Below are 23,633 nucleotides of genomic sequence, written 5' to 3'. Positions count from 1 at the left end.
AAGCTTGAACTTTCGATTATGTCAAATAGAATTTCTGATATATATTTACTAATATGTAAAGGATCTACAAAGCGAAAGTATGTTTCGATGTCCATCAAACAAAAAGTGGAATTGCTGCAAAAAATGGATAAAGGCATATCCTTTGTTTCTCTAACCATCCCGAATTCCGGGGGGGGGGGGAGAACGTTGCGGCACGCAATGAATTGGAAGTTGATCTGACAGCACTATCCTTATCTTCAGAGCAGATGTTTTTATTTTATTTGGCTTATAATTCCTTACTAAATGTAGTATTTCATCTCTATGTACTCCGTCTTTGATATGATTTAAATCAAATTCCTCGTCATTATAATTCGCTTCCGATAGTGAAGAAAGTGACACAGAGGTTATTGAAAACGAAAAAGTTTCGATTGACAAATTAGTCAGTATTCTCGACACAGCAATTATAGGACTTGAACAGCGGAAATTTGTAACTGAACAAGAAATTATGTCTGTTTATAGAATTAGAGAGAAAGTATTATCACATAAAACGAAGCAACTTAAACAACTTGCATTGAAATGTTTGAGTAAATGAAAAAAGTAAACAAATAAATATTAAGCTTTTTTTTTTTTTTTTTTTTTTTTTGTAAATTTTGATACCCTTTAGATCATAATTGTTCTTTATTTCATAAATTACAGTTTCATATTTTTAATTTTATAATTTCTGCATGCCATCTTACCAGATTTAAACTGATGATCTATAATCCGGAATCTTTTGACTGTATATATATAGAGAGAGAGCCGAGTAACAGAGTGAGTGTATATATAAATATAAATTGATAAGAAAAGGAAAGGTAAAAAATACCTAAAGGCGTAAAGCGCATTTCAACTATCCAATTCCTGATATTATACGCAAAACAAAGTTAAAACAACAAAATCTAAGTTAAAACAATAAATTGTGCGTGAAAAAAACCTACAGATTATTTAAAAAGGGGAGGGAACTTATACAACAAAATCAAAATTGGTATGCGAAAAAACCTTAATAATTTATAAAATACTGAGAAATTTTACATAAAAACATGGTCAATCTTCATGGTCTGTTCAAAACTTCAAACAGAACTGAGGGTTTTTTTGGGGAGATGTATAATATGTAGTTTTTTTTTCACATACAATTTATTGCTTTAACTTAGATTTTGTTGTTTTAGATGTAATATCAGGATTTAGGTAGTTCAAATGTTCTTTGTGGTTTTAGCTATTTTTTACCTCTCCTTTTCTTATCAATTTATTTTAAAATTTGCACCTCAATGCACAATTTTTGACCAATCTAAGTCTCACATTTTTATGATTTACTACTTATATATATATATATATATATTATATATATATATACACTCACTCTGTTACTCGGCTCTGCAAAAAGTAGTTAGTAGAAAGTTTTAGATCACTTTCAGAATAGTTTGTATAGCAAGAGTTTCATTTAATAAAAGTGTTAAGCTAACCAAAATGATTATCAATATGATTCAAAGAATGCATATCATTACACAACAAATTTCATTCTTTTCTAATTTCTATGTCACAGATCACAGCACTGAACTTTTAATATATACCTTTCTCTTTAGTGTAATTAGGTGGATAAAATGCTAAACATATGGTACGACCATCTAAAGCCATTCTTAATATGTTGTTAGCTGCTCGATAAACATCTGGTCGAGCAGTTTTTGCCGTTCGAAATCCCCGTTTGACAGCCCAGGCTGGAATGAAATAAAAAAAATAATTAAAAAAAAGATATATAATCAATTTATGCAAGAATGAATTCATATTTTTGCAACTATCAATACAACCAAATCTGCAAATATTGGTAAAAATTGCATCACTGAAATTTTAAACATAGTAATTATAACAACATATTTTTAAAAGGCTTTCTATATTTGACCCCTTAAAACCTGTTCACCTAATCCTTAACGTCTTCCTCTTTCTCCCTACAAGTAATGACCTTCCTCTTTTTTATGATAAAGCTTTCATAAGTGAACTGTGTGGAAAGATACATAGACTTACCAGTAAGAAATATTTTAAAATATCATTTGTGAAATTAAAAAGTATGAAATATCAATATAATGAGGAAAACTTTTTTTCCTAACATGGGTTCAAAAACAATGTATATAAGAATTAGGGAAAACATATTTATTGGAGAAAATGTGTATTTTAGATATTAAAATATACTTGATTTAAAGAAAATTTAAAAAATAGCACAAAAGTGGTTTAATTGTAATTAAATTTTTATATTTAAAAATAGGACATTAACAGAATTTTCAAAGCCTGATTTTATGATATCACAGTTCTCACCTTTTTATGCCTCTTTTATCAGTGTTAACAAATTATTGAAGGTGTTAACAAACTATTGCATTCCTGAAAGCATTTGTATCGCTTTATCTCTGAAAATGAATTAAGCCTTTCCAGTTCATATCATCACCAGAAAAAGTTAACTTAAAAATTAATTTTTGACATACTTTTACATTTATTGCATACATGTACATAAAAAATGTAAGCTCACGTTTAAGGATTGTCAATAAATGATTTGCTGGACATAACTAATATAAAAGTATGATAAAAACGTAATCCTAAATAAAGTTCAGCATAATACTGTTTTCAAGATATATAAAATACAATGAAACCTCTCATGATCAACATCTCTTATAACGGATCATTATTACTAAAAGTGACCAGTATTTCTAAGAACATAAATAAACATTGGCACTGATTATTACAATATTTTTAAAGGGACCACCTTTGAACATGAATAATTTTCTAACAACAAAGCATCAGTACTCATTATAAATTTCTCTACAAAAACCAATTCTCTAATCAACTGAAAACACACATTAATCACTTCACTATTTCCTCTGAGAAAGATTCAGTGATTTGAAAAGTGTTGTCAGTAGTTTTGAACAATAATTCAAATAATATCAAAAGAACAATGGTCATCTTAAACACCCAAATAATTGCATAAAGTATGGATATATATGTGTGCATGTGTGTTGTATTTAGGATCAAAGCTATGACACATTTCAAATCGACAAGTCTGTTTCAGGGAAAATGGTGAAGCAATCAAACTATTCACTAAAGTAAAATATTTTATACACTAAACTAATGAAGGCTATTATGACTATTTTCACAAATACACACAAAAGCTTAATATTTCATGAATTTTTAATGAACTTTAATTTTTTTCGTCTAAGCATCTGGATTTCAATAATGATCAGTCTATTTTAAAATGCATTTTTCACTCAGCAAAAATGAGAGAAACACTCATTTTCATAAAAATTTAACTAATGGAGCTTTGATAGATAAAAAGATATGTTTATCATTTAAATACCTGTTACGTTTTCTGAATAAAAATTGACTCTAAAGATAAAAAAACTTACACAATTATGTGCTATTATTAACTTAAAGAATGCATGTTAAACTCATTATTATAAACTAGCATACGAAAACATCTACAAGACCATAAAGAAGAATGTCAGGATTGAAACTGAAGGGATGAAAAAATAAAGATGGGAGTCAGAAAACTGACCAGGTGTTCAATTTTTTATATAATGAAATAAAAGAGGCAAAATGATACCTGACAATGCATCCATTTCTAAACTATGGACAGCTATGTAATACAATAGTTTTAATATTATTTAAGATGGGAAATAAAAAGAAAGAAAGAAATGGGCATTCAGATAAAAAGTTAGAAAATAAATAAATAAATAAAAAAAAAAAAAAAAAAAAAAAAAAGTTTCTTAAATATAAGAGCAAGAGCAATTACAAATATATACTCAACCTTCACAAATATCATAAGAGGACCATTTAATTTCTTCTCCAGGTTCAAAAGATTCAAACTCAGGATGCTTTAGTTTCAAAATATTTGGAAGTGAAACACGTTGACCCAAGAATGTAACAGCTGAATATGGTTCTCTAAGTTGAGAAATAGGATAACAGCCCATAAGAACCTATTAAAAATTTAAAAAGTGCATTAAGTATAATATATAAATAAGAAATATTCAGCAATTCCAATGACTATTTAGAACACAACAATGGATTTTTTTTTTTTTTTTTTTTTTTTTTTTTTAAGGGAAACTACTCTACTTAATGCACAGTGTTCATTCTTGCTAAAGTCTTTTAGTAGCCAAACATTTATGCGTATATACATAAATAAAAACATGAAAATTCTAAAAAACACAAAATTGCTGAAAGCTAATAACCAGGGCCCAGATTTTCATGACCTAAAAATTCACTTACAACACCTTAAAAAATACTATAAATATGTTATTTGCCTATAAACATATACAGAAAAATTGGCATTGATATTTTGTTTCAGAATGACAGAGAGAGTTATGGATGTTGATTGACAAATTGTCTAACTCCCTCAATTGATAAATAAATGCACAAAGTCTCGATGCTTTGGAATATTTTTTTTAGAATTCTTTTGGGCAATATAGCAAGCTAGATGTTCCATCATCAGAGATCTGTTTATTACTCTTAAGATTTTTCCTGCCATGAGACAGATATTTTGTAACCTTTAGCAGAAGGTTGGTGGATTTTTTTTTTTTTTTTTAAATGGTGCCTGACAGAAGACAAATGTACACAAATTTTAAATAAGTCTTTTTCTGACTCTGATGAGAGTGATGATATTTTTGCAGATTTGGAAAATGATAGTGATTCTATTGACTCATTTTGAAATACAAAATTTCAAGATTTGAAAACTTTTAATTTTGTAGGAGTGCCATTATTAATACTGTGAATGTTATCAAAGAAACTATCCTTTTTACAATTTTTTTAACCCACGAACACACACACCAGATATGTCATGCCTGGAGGCATATTCTTTGTCCTTTATCTCAAAACTCCTTTCTTGGAAATGAGCGAAACCTTTTATAGCCGACTTCTAGGTCACATTGTTGAAGCTGGGAAGTCCGTGGAGCGATTCTTTGAATACTATTCTAGGAATTATACCACTGCAGTGAGATCCGCGCGCCTTCTCGCATCTCTCAGATTTTCACCCACACTTTCTTAGTTAGTCAGCATGGCGCTGCATCTAAGTTATGATAAAGAAATAGGAAGGTTGAGAAATATGCTAGAAACCATTTCAACAGATGATGAATCAAACGAGTTATGAAGAAGGAAGATTTAATAGATGAAGAATACAACAGCAATCATAATTCATCAACAGACAGTGATACAGACACTGAATTAGATAGTGAAATAGAAAATCAATCAAATGTGAAAATTATATTGGTAAAATGGCCTGATATGGAAGGAAAACAAATTCCAAATGAATGTTAGGACTATTTTTAAACACATTATCTCCAAAATTCCAGGTAATACTAGTTATTCAAAAGATGCATCAACACATTTGGATTCCTGGTCTCTGCTGATAGAAAGATAGACATGATAGATCAATGTATAAATATTTACATTGATTCTATTCAGGAGCAGTTTGTATGTGAGCACAATGCAAAGAAAACAGATGAATGTGAAATCAAAGCACTTTTGGGACTTTAATATATATGTTGTGTATGGAACTGGAAAGGATATTTTCCACTAGTCCTGCAAGAGATTCCTTTTCCTACTAAGATGCCTTAAGTTTGATGATATCCGAGATCGTCTGAGTAGAAGAGATGTGGCTCCCATAACAGTTTTTTTTGAAAAATTCATTGAGAACTGTCAGAAAGCCTACACTGTTGGTGAATATGTGACAAATGATGAAAAATTAGAACCATTCAGGGGATAATGTTCATTTAGGTAATACATTCAAAAAAAAAAAAAAAACCTGCCAACTATGACACAAAAATATTTGCACTGGTTGATTCCAGAGTGTTTTATACATGGAAAATGGAAATATATGCCTGCCAACAGCCAAAGGGGCTGTTTCAGTTTGATAACAATGCAATCGATATTGTAAAGCATTTGATGGAACCATTGTACAATTCTGGATGGAATTTGACTGTAGATAATTGGCATATGGGATACCAGCTATCTCAGGACCTACTAAGAAAGAAAATAACAGTCGGAACTGTGAGAAAGAATAAGAGAGAAATTCTGCCGGATTTTTCTAATGAAGTAACAGGAAGCATATTCTTCAATTTTTGGTTTCCAGAAAGAAAGGACGTTTGTTTTTTATGCACCAAGGAAAAACAGAAGTGTTGTTCTACAATTAACTATGCACAACAATAATAAAATTGACAAAAACCACTGGAGCACTAAAAACACTGGACATTATTTCATTTTATAATCTAGTCAAAGGAGCAGTAGATATTGTAGATGAAATGAGAGCAGCATATTCTACAGCTAGGGGATCGAAATGGTGGCCAATAGTGATTTTTTTTTCTCGATTTTAAATGTTGCAACAATTAATGTATGAATAATCTTACTTTAAAAAAAAAAAAAAAAACTCAGTTTAGACACAGGCGCTTTTTTTTTCAAATCATAAGGATTGAAGTTAGCGGAAGATTACTCAAATCAATGGCGGCAGCAAATTACACTCCCTTTGATAAAGAAAAAACAATTTAAGGAGATTTCAGTATGGAACCAGCATCCAAAAAGATTAAAAAAAAAAAAATTACAGAAGATGCACTGAGTGCCTTAAAAAAAAGGACAGAAAAACACAGTTCATGTGCGAGAAACGTAATATCAGTATTTGTATGGAGCATATTTGTTCAATCTGCCAGAGATGAGCAAAATAATTGTTAAGTACTTCCTTTATTATAGTCTTTAAAATATCCTAAAGTTCATCATCAAGTAGATCAAGTAGATCATAATTTTTCGGGAATTGTTTTTTATGTTAATCCATATTTATACTCATATTTATATCATTAATGCAATTTAAAACATGTTAACTGCTTTCGGGTATGACATACCCAGCACGCCTTCTCGTGTTCATAATTTTGGCACGTATGCTCGTGGGATAATGAAGATCTATTAATACTGTGAATGTTATCGAAGAAACTAACTTTTTTAAATTTTTTTAATGAAGATCTTATAAAATACATTGTAAAAGAAATAAAGCGTTTTGCACAAAATCATCATAGAGATAACCCATCTCCTTTAAAATAGGTAACATTTTCAGACATGACATTTCAGCTAAAGAAAGTGTTTTTTGGTTTGGTTATTTTGAAGGGAATAATAAAAACGCTTAGTATAAAATGTATTTTAACACCAATGAGATGCTTACTACTCCTTTTTTTCAACAAAATCATTTTGAGAGACTCTTTTCTTAACCCCTTGAAATTCTTACATTTTACTTCTCATAGCAATTCAAAGAAATTAGAAAAATTGGGATGAATCATTGAAATTCTACAAAATAAATTTAAAGCCACCTGTGCTGCAAATAAAAATATAGAGAGAGATGAATTACTTTCTGCATGGAGATGATGACTCGCATTTAGCCAATATGTGCCCTCCAAAAGATGTCACTATGGAATAACATGCGAGTCTTCTGTGTTATGCGACATATGGATAGTTACGCGAGTCTTCTGGGCATGGGTGGAACTTTTAAATATACTACGGAAAAGAGACTATGAGCATTGGCACTGGTTCACAAGCAGTAAGAACACAAGCAGTAAGAGCACAAGCAGTAAGAACACTCATCAGCAAATTATCTGAGAAGGGATACAATTTGTACATTGACAGATTTTTTTAATTCCCCATCATTTGCAGAATATTTAGAATTTATAAAGGTTAATTTGCGTTGCTATGAAGAACAGAAAAAAATCAACATGCCGAAGAATTTTCCAAGAAAAGACTTGAAAGAGGAGAAGTAGATGTCATGCAGCATAACAATATCAATGTGATTGTGTTCAAGGAAGGGGAGTATTTGTCTTCACAATAATACACGCACCAGATTTGGCTAATGTGGGAAGAAAAAAAAAAAAAAAAAAACTGAGTAAGATATTTTGAAGTCTACTTGTACTTTAGATTACAATAAATACATGGGAGGCATTGACCTAGGAGACTCAATCACGATTCATTGTCCACTACTCCAAAAATCTGTAAAGTGGTATAAAAACTGCTCTTTGGACTGATGGAAATTTCACTCATTAATGCCAATGTACTTTACAGCAAAAAATATAGACTAAACACACCTTTATTGGAATTTAAAATGAAAGTCATGGAAAAAAATTTTTAGAACTATGAAAATTAGAGAGCCGAAATAAAGTTCACTGGATGATCACTCTCACCTTTAAAGCTTTCGGGGAGACACTTCCCTACTTTAAATCTAAATAAAAGTGATGAAAAGTGCCACAGATGATGAATAGTTTGGACACAAACAGTCAAATAAATCCTAAAATAGTAGCAGACATTCTATTCTTGTGACATATGCAACGCAGGATTATGAATACATCTATGTTTCAAAGAATATCGTACACTGTCTCCTTTTTGAAATGTTGCTTCCATTTCATTGTTTTCAACCTGGTTTTTTATGAAAGAGAGTTTTATTATTTTTTTTATTTTTAATAATGTGTTGTGTTAAACAAAATCTGTGACTGTTTGGATATTTTTCCATATATATTTATTTGAGGTTAAGGCAAAAATTATACAGTCAAAAGCCTTTAATCCGGTCTCGTCGGGACTTCGGCAATTCCGGATTATAGATATCAGTTTAAATCTGGTAAGATGGCATGCAGAAATTATAAAATTAAAAATATGAAACCATAATTAATGAAATAAAGAGCAATTATGATCTAAAGGGTATCAAAATTTACAAAAAAAAAAAAAAAAAAAAAAAAAAAAAAAGCTTTATATTTATTTGTTTACTTTATTAAACATTTCTTTCAACACACACATGCATAAAGCATACATTATGCACAGTCAAAATTAGAAAATTGCAACCAGAAACTATTTGATGTGTATTCGTGATATTTATAATGACGAGGAATTTGATTTAAATCATATCAGAGTACATCGAGATGAAATACTACATTTAGTAAGGAATTATAAGCCGAATAAAATAAAAACATCTGCCCTGAAGATAAGGATAGTGCTGACAGATCAACTTCCAGTTCATTACCCCTCCCCACAGAGCAGCATGAAATTTATAAACATATTTCAGATTGATTAGAGAATCAAAGGATATGCCTTTATCCATTTTTTGCAGCAATTTCACTTTTTGTTTGATGGACATCGAAACATGCTTTCGCTTTGTAGATCCTTTGGTAGCTCCAGAATCGGAAATTCTTTTTAACATAATTGAAAGTTCAAGCTTACTTTTACAAAATTGCTCTAACAGTCTGGGGGGGGGAAAAGATCCAATTCGAAGATTAAGGAACAATGCAATCTGCAACATTAACTGAAATAGATAATTAGATAATTTTAGCTTAGCTTATACTGTCCGTTATACATTAAACGCACATGCGTAAAGGTATTATGCGCATGCGCTAACGCATGCACAGAAAGTTTGTAGCTTTGAGCTCCGGATTATAGATCATTCCGAATTATGCACGTCTGGATTAAAGACTTTTGACTGTATTAGTCTAGAATTGATTATTTTATAAAATTTTTAAGAAAAATATAAAGTTTTAAAATTAATTCTGATAACTACCTGAGAGTTCCTCTCATAACGTACCATAAATTGGAACAGTTGGATGACAAGATTTAATTTATGCAAATTTTTTCCCAGTGCTAGGCTTAACAGCCTTAATTACCCATCCTCACAAGACAATGCATCCAGTTAGCAAGTCATTCCGAGAGAGTGGTTCAGTAACTGAGGTATCAACGTGTTAATGCTGTTTTAAAGGCAAGGATACATTATAGTATCACAGAATGTTCGCAAAATTGGGAGAAACACCTACCATATTTACTTTGGGCCTACCAAGAAGTCCCTAATGATGATTGGTGTCAGCCGTTCCTGATATTTCATGGGAGACGTCTTAATGGCCCCTTATCTATCTTAAAAATGTCATGGACTGATGAAACCCTTATTCCTCATGAACCATTAAGCTCAATAATGATTAAGAACTTTCTGACATTGGCAGGCAACAAACTTATGCATTCTAATAGCCAGAAGTCTCATCATAGAGAATTCAAGAAAGGTGGCATAGTCTTAATCCCTGATGGTGAAACAAAGTACTATATACCACAAAAACATGTCATTCAACTAAACAGAAACTACTTAAAATATGATATGACTACTTAAAATAGTTAAAAACTTTCTTATAAACCTCAGAAATGTACAAAAAAATCTAGGTAATTAATATATATATTATATGCAGTTTTCTGGGAGGGAGTAGACATGGTTGAAAACTGCACTATGATGATATTCCATGAGTAAAACACAGTTTCATTCTGTGATTACTTTCAAAACTTGTACTCAATGGCAGAATTATCTTTTCTTGACTAAATTTACACTTCTTTCAAATTCCAAATTTCCGTGCTTAGAAATTAAAAATAATAATGGTTTTATATGCAGGAATGTTTGTGCAAAATACACATAAAATCAAATCATTGTTTATATTTTGACAGGTTTGCTAGCTAGAGATATCAGATGTATACAGGCTGCACATAAGCTGTCATTTACCATTCAACACCTATAACAATGGACAAATCATTTCCTCCGAACACTTGTTCTTATTTAAATTCTATAAAGCTGATTTCCTGAAATATTTTACTTTTTTATTACTTTTGCGAAATATTTATATATTTCCTTATTACGACTAAAATTATTATTTTAATTCCCAAAATTACTGCAAACACTTGCCCTCACAGCACTATTTTCAATTTCTTTTTTTTCTTTCAGTGAATGACCTTTGACAATGCTCATCTTTCTCAATCTCTTCTCGCCATGAAATTCCTATCTTTATAGCAATATATTTATTTTTACATAAGTCATACTTTAAAGGAACTTTAGGAAACAGCCTTTAGTTAAGCATTATTTTTGAAAATTTTAAAACACAACTGGATCAAAGATATATCATAATCTAGAAATTAACCCAGAAAGATCATCTATTAATACTACTTTTAGAAATTTAATAAAGTTACCTGAACTGGCTTAGGAATTAAAGATGGAAATACTAGTCCTGGACAATCGCACAACCTCACATTTTTTGTCAACATAATTGTTTGATAATGCTTAGTATGACCTGGAGTTCTTGAAACACTTACAACCTGAAACAAAAGATTATTTATTAACATGTACATTAAAAAATTTTTATATTCATTAAAGTTTTATCAAAACTGCACGTTTTGAACATTATTAGGATAAAAATAGCATTAATTTCTGCTACCTCATTATTTACACAAAAATGAAATGACACTTCAGTACATGAAAATATACTACTACTTATCTATTCAATATGTATTACAATGTGAATATAAAATTTCAATTCATTTTTGTGAAACTGCAAACAATTTTTTACTGGTTTGAAACACAATTAAGAACCCAGAATTGTTTTAGTTTACATGGATCAACAAAGCTAGAAGTACAAATAGACTGGAATGGATTAATTTATTGATTGTGACAAAGAATACTACAGCTATGTGCAGGAAGAAAGGAAAATTAACAAAGAACCCAATGCAGATTTCTGGTGTTTCATGGCTTTAACCACTTGGATATCGGTGGACAAGAAATATAGGTAAATTTACCTACACATTAAAAAAAAAAAAAAAAAAAAAAATTGCCTTTGAAAGCTAATATTAGATAATATCAGCTTGATCAGACTTTTCACAAATTCAAATGAATAATCAGTGTGCAAGTTCAAAAACATGCTAGGATATCTAGCATACTATATGCTATAGTCTAGTATGTAAAGTCTGCAACAACAGGGGATCTAGACTTACCAGGAGCTCAAGGATTTCATAAAGACAGCATGGAAGATCCTTAATTGTAATTCGATGAAATCTGGATGTTGAATATGTTAAGTGGAGGAGGATGTGATCTTATTGAAGAGAATTTAATAGGATGTACCCTGCTTAGCAATAAAAATACATTTCAAGTATGCATACTAATAAACAGATATTATTGCATAGTGTGGACAGATAATCAAATGAATTTCACTCTTATAACTGGAAAGCATAAAGCCAGGATCTAAGGTCTATTTATATTAGTTAAATAGACTGCTATAGGAAAGGAACAGTACAATATTCCAAAGAATTCCACTGAGCTACATTTGGTATCAGATGCAATTTTTGGATTTCTTGGATTTGTGTTTTTCAGAAGTATAAAATACCATGGTATAAAAAAAAAGTAGACTGCCATAAAATTCTTTAATTAATGCAGTATTAGTAAATGTTTTTTTTTTCCAAAGATGATAAATGATTTAAAAGATAGTAGTAACTAAATTTCTGAAAAAAAAAAAAAAAAAAAAGAGAGGGGGCATATATCCTTTTTTTATTGTGTCACAAAATTAATAACTTAATAACTTAATTCCAAATTTTATATGTTATATTTTTTGCAATCTGAAAAGAATTCATTCGAATATACAAAGGAGACAAAACGCAACCATTCCCAAATTTTTTAGCCTCTATGGAACAGGACTAATTCCCATTGATAAGTCAGCACTCTTCCAGGGGATCATCAATAATTTACTTTAATTTTTTTATGTATGTACTTTTCTATTTTTATCTTTTAACTGCATGTTTCTAATGATTACATTAGAAATTAAATTTCTAAGTTTATTACATATTTTTAACAGTTTTATCTCACCTCTTCTTAAGAATTAAAAATTAATAAATTCCATTTGCAATATTTTTTACTCTTCATTTTCCAAGAGATAATCATAAATAAAAAATTAATAATGAAATTTACATTTATAGCAATAGCACTAGATTTTTACCTTTAAAGTTTATTTACATCAGTGTTTCCCAGCCTTTTATGTGCTATGCCCCACTAAATTCTCTCTAAAATTCATATGCTCCCCCCAGCATATACATAATTTTTAATGTTAAAAAATTGAAGTGTCCATGAAAGAAAATTGAATGATCGGTTTAAGGAAGAAATCACTTGGAAGTTTTGTGGCCAAACATAGTAAGTAAACCTTCAAAACATATAAGAGAACTGAAATTCAAGTATAAAATAATTTTAACAAAAGCTTTTTCTATGTTATTTTAAGTATTAGTAATTATTTATTATTTTAATTTAGTGAGATCCTTGTGCTTGATGCTTGCTGCAAAAAGATTTTATGTCAGGTTGCAATTTAGTTAACTACAGTTTCAAGTCTCCCCATTTTTACTACAGCCAACCAATTTCTTTTTTCAGCAGCAAAGCATTTATGGCACTATGTCTGCAATCAACTAAATATGAAGATTGAAACAGCCATTGTTACCATTCAAGGGAAGAAAACTATAGCTGGTCCCGTTCCTACAGTAAAAAATCTGATGTGTACACCACATGACTTCCTTGTACGGAATATTAAATTATACAATTTTTTTCTTGCATTTTATTTAAACTTATTAGATTGAATTAAACTACTTTGCCGAAAGCGCATAAACCACAATAGAATAAATGCATTCTTTAAAATTCACTTTGTTTACCATAGCAAAACTCTGGCGCTAGGTTTACTTAACATTATTATATTTCATTCATATTATAACTCAGAATGCACAAAATGTATATCATTTAAATTATTTAAATTATTTAAATTAGAATTATCTAATCGTTGCCACATGTTCTATTCAAATACTCTAATAAAGCTAGAACTATGTATAAAAGAAATTAAGCAAATAAAACAAAAAAGAAACAGTTTTTCATAGATGATTGAGTATTTCTCATTTAATTAATTCAGTTCTCACTTCGCTAGAAGGCAGAAATACATAAAAACTCAAAATATTTATATTAAAAATTACGAAGTAAATCTCAAACACTTATTTCCTCGAAAAAATTCCAGAAAGAATTAAGCATGATTTAATTGGCAATAATAAATGAATGTGTTATCTTTGTTGTTGTGAAGCTTGCACACAGATTTACTAAAAGCATAAAATCCTTAACCGGAAGATAAAAACAATATAATTCAGTCATTTTTAAAGAAAAAAATGTACAATTTACAAACATATAAAAGTAAAGAAACTGAGATCACTGAGCCGGGTAATAGAGTGGATATATATATATATAAATATATTGTTTCATAAGAATAAATTGAGTTTAATTAAAAAAATTAAATTTAAATACATATTTAATTAAATATTCTTTGCGCCATTGCTGCAAGGAAACTCTACGATCATTCACATATGCATTTTTTAAAAAAATTGTTTAATTTAATTTTAATTTATTAAATTAGTAGATTTATTTTCATGGATAGATTTTGCACTTGATTTGCTTATGCTTCTGAATTTAAATGATATTGTAGATTAGTTCGAGAATTAAATCTTTTACATGTTTGCATATTTTAAAATTATTTTGGCTTTTTTCCTTTTTTTAAAATTTAAATTTGCTTTTTTACTTTTATACGTATTTGTTAAGAATTTAAATTTGTTTAAATATATAAATATATTTATATACGTTTGGTGCGGTCGATTGCAACCAAAATACGAGGTGCACATCTACATGTTATAGCAGTCCTATATACAAAATTTCAACGTTCTGAGGCTACTCATTTTTGAGTTATGCGAGGAACGTACGTATGTACGTACATACGTTCGTACAGACGCCACGAAAAATTGTCTTCAGAATTAATTTTAAAGCAGTTTTATAATTTTTTTGAAGGAAAAGAGTATTTTATTCTGTCCTTACATACAGATATCACGCAAAAACATCGGTAAATTGCATTCAATAGCAGTCAAAATGGATATTTTCATTGAAATATTCTGCCTGAAACTTTTGCGATTACAATACTTCCTTTTTACTTCGTACAAGGAAGTAAAAATAAAACATGCGCCTGACATGCGTAAAAAATATCTGGAAAGCGTAATGGGTCAGCTATTTAAATGCCCTTTAAAAGCATTTAAATGTCCATGTCTATAGTGAAAATTATTTATAAAATATTTAAAATGCACCACAATTTAAAAACTTTTTTTACGTATACATCACTTACGTTTTTCTTTATTTTGGGGAATAAAAAATAAAATTTCGACTCTTGAAGAATTTGAACGTCCCTTGTCCCCTTAAACTCGAGAAGGGGACAAGGGACGTTCCAATTGCCCCCTTAACAATCAAATTGCTCCCCTGTGGGGTGTGGGTCCCACGTTGGGAAACACTTGATTTACATCTTTAATATTTGCTTATTTACTTTTTAACTATATATATATATATATGTCATAATAAAAGCACAAGGAAAAGACGGAACACTGTAGATGCGTGATTAGACCCATACTGAAGAAGAATTTGATTGCGTAGTATGCTAGTAATGCTAACTTGGTAATATCTAAAGAACTTGGCAGTCGAAGCAGTTTTAATTCCATTTTTATTTCCAATTGATATTTGTGGCCACAATCACTTAGCACTCTAGTCATGCCTTTCCACAGAAGATTTACATTTTGGATATTGTTGAGATAGAAAGCAAGCCAGCGCAATTATATGAAAGCAAGCCAGCGAAATTACATCTTAGCACAGCAGAGAGCAAAAGCTGAAGTGCGTAGTTATGAAAGATAGAAGCACGCGAAGAGAAAAGTTTTGCTTTACAATTCGGTGATTGGTCGTCAAGAGGCATCTGGTATTAACGGTTACGTAAGATCGCATGATTAATTTGAATGACGCAATGCAGATAAGTTATTACGATTTTAGAGAGGAAGAATTAATGTTTATAGTTGTATTATAATTCTGATTCATAGCTTTTTATCTTACACACACACACACACACACACACACACACATATATATATATATATACAGTGTGGATGTTCATTAATTCGAACTCAAAGGTTCTCAGAAAAGATTCCGAATTATTATATTCCAAATCTTCATTAAGAGAAAATTTAACTTTAAAAGTGTATTACTGAAGAATAAAAATCTCCTAGTATGTATAACACCCAAAAATAAATTACAATATGCAATCTAAAATTAAACATATTAAAAAGCAATAAACATTTACCTTAATCATAAATTGAAGCAGAAGATATGCAGTAGAAAGTAAACTTTTAATTAAAAATATGAATAACACTTTGGGGAAAAATGTAAAATGGATGTTTGGTTTTGTTTATTATGTCTACATTTTTCAGCCAGTTTCTCGATTTGAAGTAAACATTTCATTTTTAGAAGAAGTTTCAATCTGATTAAATGCTTTCAGAGTTTCAGAGTCCATTCTGGTTTGATCATTAGGATGATTAACAGTCTCTGCATTCTCTTCTAAATCCGATAAGGTCTTTTCTTTTTCATCTTCTTGGATAGTTTTTATTGTGTCATCATCACTCAGTTTTCCACCGACTTCCAAATCTTCATCTAGATAATCAGAAAAAGTAACGTTATCATATTTAAATTTTTTGAATTCAGGAAAAGCTAGCTGCATCAATATCGTCACACTCTTTGATATGACTGTTCTCTTCAGCATGCGTGAATTTTAGCATGACAAAAACAATTACTAATTGTACTTTCTTTAACAGCATTTAATTTATTTTTCAGACTCACCATCGTACCCTTGTTTGGTCAAGAGTTGGCATTTGGTGGTTTGGGAGGGATTGAATCGGTTCTTCATCCAATTGGGATGTTTTAACAATTTAACCGACCCCCTGAATTTATGGGATCTTTTACTTATACTATGTATTTGGTGGCAGTTTGGGATCTTATCTACTTATTTACTATTACAACCCTTACATGGGAATAATTATTTAAAACCTTTGTTTTAAATGTTCAAAAGGCGGAACATTAATGGGCAACATCGTCTAAACTCTTTTCCTTCTTTTTTTTTTTTTTTTTTAATAAGAAGAAAGCACCAACATTGTTCTTTAACAGCATCTCATGCGGCATATAGATCATTTACAGCTCTCAGCAGAGTAATGTCATACTTTTCAACACTATTTAAAGAAATATATTTATTGTAAGTCTCTTATGATAATTTGTTTCAAGATTCTAGATGATACTTTGAATCACTGGTTATAGCTTTACTGTGGCAGGTTGCATTATCCACAAATAACAGAATTATATGCTTTTCCCTCGAAAACTGCTTATATATTTCTTTTAACCAGTCACTGAAGATGTCTCGTGTTATCCATGCTTCTATATTAGATATATTGGATACATAATCAAATGGCAGTGCGCAAATTCCTTTAAAACACAGTAGATTCTTGGATTTTGAAATTACTAATAATTTAAGCTTTTTGTTCCCATCCATATTATCTCAAACTAAAGCTGTAATTCTTTGTTTACTGCTTTTATCTCTTACACAAGCATCACCTTTTAAACGTAATGTCTTGTTTGGCAAGAGTTTATAAAAAAAATGCAGTTTCATCCACACTGAAAATATCTTTCGACAGGTAAGTAGAGAAAAGCCCTGGCAGTTTCCTATTGAAATTAGTGCATACGTCTTCATTTGCATCAAATCTTTGGTCACATACAGTTTGATACGGAATATTATGCCTTGACTTACTCAAGAAAGCCATTTATCACTGCATTTAAAATCTTCAGTATCCATTCAACTTGCCAATTCATCAGCCTTCATCTGCAATAGGGGTCCATTTACCAGAAAATTTCGAGATCTAGCCTCCTGGAATCATAGTAGTAGAGCTTTTTCTAGATCTTCTTTGGAAGCATTTCTCATATGTATCCTTCCTCTAACAAATTTTGATTTTCCTCATGAATCTAAAATTGATTCCTTGTTTTTCAAATAAGTTGATAAGATATTTTTTTTAATTCCATATTCAACTGCTAACTTTGTTTTACATTCAGCATTCTCTACTTTCTTTAGAATTTTTATTTTTAACTCCAAAGTTAGAATTTTATATTTTCCACATGTAGACATCCTGAATTTTTACACACCACACCCAGGAAGAATACTAGAGCACATTAACTTGTCTGCACTGCAGACATAACTGACATACACTGCATACTGAGGAAGAAAAACTCGAGCACATTAATTTGTCTGCACTTCAGACATAACTGACACAGCTCTCTAGAATCTGTGGTAGATTGGTTTTCTGAAATTCTAAGAAAATTGATAACAAATAAACAAATGATTCTCCCCTATCCTGACCCATTCATAAAGGGTTCTGAATGAATTCAAGGAAACAGGTTAGATGAGAGAGCTTTGTCCATTATGCACTGGTAAAAGGTAAGTAGCCACTAACATTTAGCAGAAATGCAACAGTCTAGGAATGCAGGCTTGTGCCTCTTTAGACAGAAAAGAAATACACATGATTTTGACACATAAAATAATAAATACAGTATGTATTTTTTTCTCTTTAAACAAGGAAAAAATTTTTTTGTCAAATTTTTAGCTTGAATTAATCGAAGCGATAAAAATTAAGTTTTGAATTATTGAGATATTTTTAACATTAATTCCAATACAAGTTTTTTTTGGGGAAGGTGGGTTGGATTAGTTCCAATTAACTGAATTCGAATTAACAGGCATCTACTGTATATGTATTCAACTATCTTCCTTTCAACATCTAATCCTCTGCGATTATTTTTTCTTCCCTAAACTAAAATTGCTTCTCAAAAAGTCTTTTTTACCCCTTGACACTGAAGACATCCAATGAACTGCAGTCTTTTTCCACAAAAAAGAGAAATTTTGTTATTTAATTTTTGCACTGTTACATTATACACAAGAACATTTCTGAACATATAAAGTTAATTTTTCATAAAATATGCAAAACAATAATACCATAATTCAAATATAGAAAACATCTATTTTTTAAAGCACCCAGATGTACTACATGTAATTATTTAACAAATGCTTTACAATTAAAAACAAATACTTTATCTTCTTTGTTATCTAACACTTGTTCTGTTAATTCTAAAAAAGTTGCAGATTCATTGTAAATGAAAACAGAAAACTGATAAAATTATAAATAAATAAAACTATGTCGATATATTTAATATCATATATTCAAATACAGAATTTATGTACATGCATTATCTATCTATACACTGTTTTACAAATATCATTTTATTTGTGTGCTAATTAAAAAAAGGTACAGTTATTTTGTTAAATCCAAAAGTTTTATTTTTATAGAGAAATAGTTACCACTAGAAAACAATAAGTAATAATCTTACTTTTTTGCCACAAACAGCATTCAAAAAAGAAGATTTTCCAACATTTGGATGGCCTGAAAAAAATATTTTTGCATTAGTAATTTTCTCCAAAATGTTTTCGATTATGTTATAAAATAAATTCTTGTTAAGATATGCTTTCAAGAATGAAGAAATAAATTCCTGCTGGCAGTGGTCTTTGATACTTATTAGTTTACACCTAATCCTTGTCTGCAACAGGTGCATGCTGTGAAATGCTAATTATTTGCATATCCCAGCATGTTCTACTTTTTATGCAAATTTCAAGTTTAGTGTGTGTTTCTTTCCTGATATAGCAATTTAATGACTTGACAGTACATATTTTGTCATAAAACATTATATATCATTGCAGAAATTAAAACAACAAAATAGATTTTGTACAAATAAATGTTCATGCTACTTGCACAAGATTTCTGCTCTTAAAAACATACAATAAAAAGATTGAATTTACATAAGTATCAGTGTTTAAAAACTGAAATATTTTTTAGAGAGAGAAAGAGGGGAAAAACGAGCATGTCTATATTTCATATTACCATTAACTGTTTTATTTTTTTTAAAATCTTTTACACATAATTCAAAATAACTGCTATTCTTAAATTTAATTAAACACTTTGATATTTTTTTCAATAGTCAAAAATAATTAAAAGAACCTAGTCCACCCCCTTTTTTTGCCTATAACTAGAAATTTATTTCATAAAGCACTTAAAGACTTTACATGAGCATTATAAGCATAAGATTTCAAGAAAATAAAATGTTTAGAAGAAACTATAAGCATATCAGATTTGTTAATTATTTGTTAATGATTTCTCATAATTCAAATCTACTTATTTTAGGATGTTTATATGGTTAAATATAAACTGCACAGAAACAAAGGAAATTTCAATACTAAAATAATTTTAACATCTAAGAATTTGAAACTTACCAACAAATCCAATAGTCAGGATATTATCTTGATAATATTCACCTTGATAAGGACTTGTATCATTAACATTTTCCTCAGATTTTCCTTTAAAGTGCCTTATTTCATCCTCCCCTTCTTCAAATTCAGAATCAGAATCAACATATGTATCACCACTCGAGCCTATTTGAGCAGCTTCACTATTAATTTTTTCTTTCCAACTTGAAAGGTCAACTAAAATAGTAAGAGATACATGTACTACATGAACATTACCATCCTGCACAAATTAATCAAAGCAGTAAGATAAAAACAAAACTATGATTGCTCCACATTAAAAAAAATAGACAAAAAATATTTAAAAAATCTGAAGCTTTCAGATTTTATATTACACCCAAAGGGGTATTTTTTATTTGCACACATATACATTTGGACTTTCTTTCTTTTCACTGACAGTGAGGCAGCTGGTCCACTGGGTAGTTAGCATATCGGCTAGGTAGCCCCGCTGACAGAAATAACTTGAACAACAACAACAACAACAAAAAAAAAAAAAAAAAAAAAAAAAAAAAAAAAAAAAAAAACCACTTATAAATATATATTGTGCTCAAGATGACTGCTGGGGGCAGTGCAAACAAATGCTGGACGAAGACGATAGTGCATGATGGAAGAAGGGTGCATTGCGGGTGAGAAGAACAATTTCAGTTACATATTTACAGAGTTATGGATAGGTGGTTACAAATACTAAAAGTAATAAGAAGTAAAATACTAGAAAGTAAAACAATACATAAAATTTAAAAAAAAAGGCAAAACAGTGGAAACAATACATAAAATAAGGCAAAATACATAGTTCAAGGTTCATAATTCAAGGTTTACAGTTCAAGGAGATAAATATATACAGGGAATAAGAAAAGCCGAATAAGCTAACTTAAGATAAAATTAGTTCACTACAGATACAGAGCATACAGGGGCTGTGCTGGTGACGAGGATGGTGGCTGAGAATTACTCCAGCCTGTCTGAGATTTTGCGTGCAATGTTTATGCAATCGCATATGAGTTTCAATGCATTGCGATTTTTTGAAGTAGCTTTGGCCCATGCATGGATGTGGTTTGCTACTAGTTGCCTAAGATGATATTTGGCGGTCTCTCTGCAAACGAACATATAGTGGTCCGGATCTCCTACCATCCCGCATTAGCAATGCTCGTTTTCGCGTCGTCTGAAGCGATGCAGGTAAGTCATGAAGGAACCATGTCCTGTTAGATACTGAGTGAAGTGAGACAAGCCAGATTTTAGAAGCCGGCAGACTTTTGGAAAAAAACTAAAAATATTTAAAAATAGCATATCTTTAGAATTTCTGATAGACGGTTTGTGCTCTGGAGATAAATTTTTTTTTCCATACAGTGTTGCCATTCCTCGCTTTGAAATTATTGAGTTTTTTAATCAATAATTCATTAAAGTTTTATAAAATATGAAATAGACAATAAAACAAATTTCAAATTCAGGCTTCCAGGTGCCTACATTCGAGTGGAGGACTACATTTTTCAAAATTTGATGGCTGTAGATACCATTGTTTCTTCACAGTGTGAGAAATACACATACATTCATGCAGATTCTTCATTCTATAATTTTTTTAATATAATACAAGACAATAATGTTTGGTGACAACAATTTGAGAAGTAAAACGGACATTTAAAGTGAACTGATGCAAAATGCCATTTCGAGACTAATATTCCTTCTGGGCTAACGCCGCTTTGGGCTTTAAAAAAAAAAAAAAAAAAAAAAAAAAAAACTTACCACTTTGAAAGAATGTAAAATTTGATACTAATCTAGTTACATTACTGATAAAATAAAATAATGAAATAAACTCCAGAGGCAAAAGTAATGTTCTAATATTTATTCTCACTAAAAAAAATTATGTTACAAATTGCTCCCAATTAAAAAAAAAAGAGAGCAATTTTTAAAAAATACAGATTTTGTGTTGACATTTTTACCTTATTGCAAATATATATCACCCATTTTTCTTTCATTTTCATAAAAAAAGTTGTTCTCAGCACTTTCTGATCATCGACAATTCTGGTTTGACATATTCTTGAGTTGTACACCCGATAGCAATCAATCACGTGTGCATAAACCTCACATATATTTGAGTACAGGTTCACATGCATTATATATAATTTTACTTTGGCACAAAGAAAGCCTGATATCAGCACAGCTCTCATGGTGCTCAATAGTGCATGGATAGAAACATCACAAGCAAGCTCAAAGGCAATGCAACTCTGTCTTAACTATATTTAGAGTGCATATTCAGTCTAACTGACAATTCAACCAATAATATTATTGCAATTCTTGCTATTCTAATAAACCTGAATAAACACTATTATTTTTTTCCAAAAACTTAATTTTTTTTTTTACTTTAACTTAGTTATTCAATTAAAGCATATGGGATTAATTTTCTGCAGCATTTTGTGGCTGCGAATCACTGAATCCAGTCACTGACAGTTAATAAATTTTTACTTATTTATTTTAACAAACACACATACATGCAAGCACTTAAGTATGTGGAAGCTTTGATCTTCTTATATATATATATATAGAGAGAGAGAGAGAGAGTATTTCCCAGGTCTGTAAAAATAAAAAAGCTCACTAACAGACAAAAAACTTAAAACTGCCAATAAATTGCATTATAATAAATTTCCTTTTTGTATTCACTTCCAAAATTTCATAAAAATCCAATCAAATTCGCATTATAGCTAATGGAGAAAATTAAAAAAAAAAAAAAAAAAAAAAAAAAAAAAAAAAAAAAAAAATTGTCCTGAGGTCCAGAAATAAAACTAATACCGAGTTGCATAACAACTGGATTATCAACAATAATCACATGGTTATTAAAAATCACTAACAAACAGCAAACTTAGAATATTAACTAATACAGTTTTGAGAACTTATACGTCACCTTGCCACTTAATGAAATTTACAATAGTTTAATTGAGCTCCATCACCTATTTCCCAGCATTAAAACCTTAGCTGATTTCAATAAAAAATCTGATGTGTACACCACATGACTTCCTTGTATGGAATATTAAATTATACGCATTTTTTCTTGCATTTTATTTAACCTTATTAGATTGAATTAAACCTACTTCGCCGAAAGCGCATACACCACAATAGAATAAATGCATTCTTTAAAATTCACTTTGTTTACCATAGCGACACTCTGGTGCTAGGTTTACTTAACAGTATTATATTTCATTCATATTATAACTCAGAATGCACAAAATGTATATCATTTAAGGAATTATCTAATCGTTGCCACATGTTCTATTCAAATACTATAACAAAGCTAGAACGATGTATAAAAGAAATTAAGCAAACAAAACAAAAAAAGAAACAGTTTTTCACAGACGATTGAGTATTTCTCATTTAATTAATTCAGTTCTCAATTCGCGAGAAGGCAAAAATACATAAAAACTCAAAATATCTATATTAAAAATTACGAAGTAAATCTCAAACGCTTATTTCCTCGAAAAAATTCCAGAAAGAATTAAGCATGATTTAATTGGCAATAATAAATGAATGCGTTATCTTTGTTGTTGCGAAGCTAAGTTTCTCTAGATTGGCAACAAATCCACTAGTCTCCTG

At 30.0% G+C, this 23,633-nt stretch overlaps 1 protein-coding gene across 1 annotated transcript in view; it reads right to left on the bottom strand.

Annotated features, from left to right (window-relative positions):
- Ns4 (Nucleostemin 4) overlaps positions 1–23,633 on the bottom strand; it is a 99,809-nt gene that overhangs the window by 12,831 nt on the left and 63,345 nt on the right. Inside the window, 5 exon segments of the mRNA XM_085825450.1 lie at positions 1,584–1,727; positions 3,800–3,968; positions 10,993–11,118; positions 19,091–19,143; positions 20,028–20,237. Coding sequence (XP_085681576.1) covers positions 1,584–1,727; positions 3,800–3,968; positions 10,993–11,118; positions 19,091–19,143; positions 20,028–20,237 — 702 coding nt within the window.

The sequence above is a fragment of the Stegodyphus dumicola genome, chromosome 10 (genome assembly GCF_044657685.1).
Source record: "Stegodyphus dumicola isolate Sdum_Otavi_A_Nest chromosome 10, ASM4465768v1".
NCBI classification, from domain to species: Eukaryota; Metazoa; Arthropoda; class Arachnida; order Araneae; family Eresidae; genus Stegodyphus; species Stegodyphus dumicola.
The sequence above is the reverse complement of the archived record's forward strand: the minus strand, read 5'-3'. Positions and strand labels throughout refer to the sequence as shown.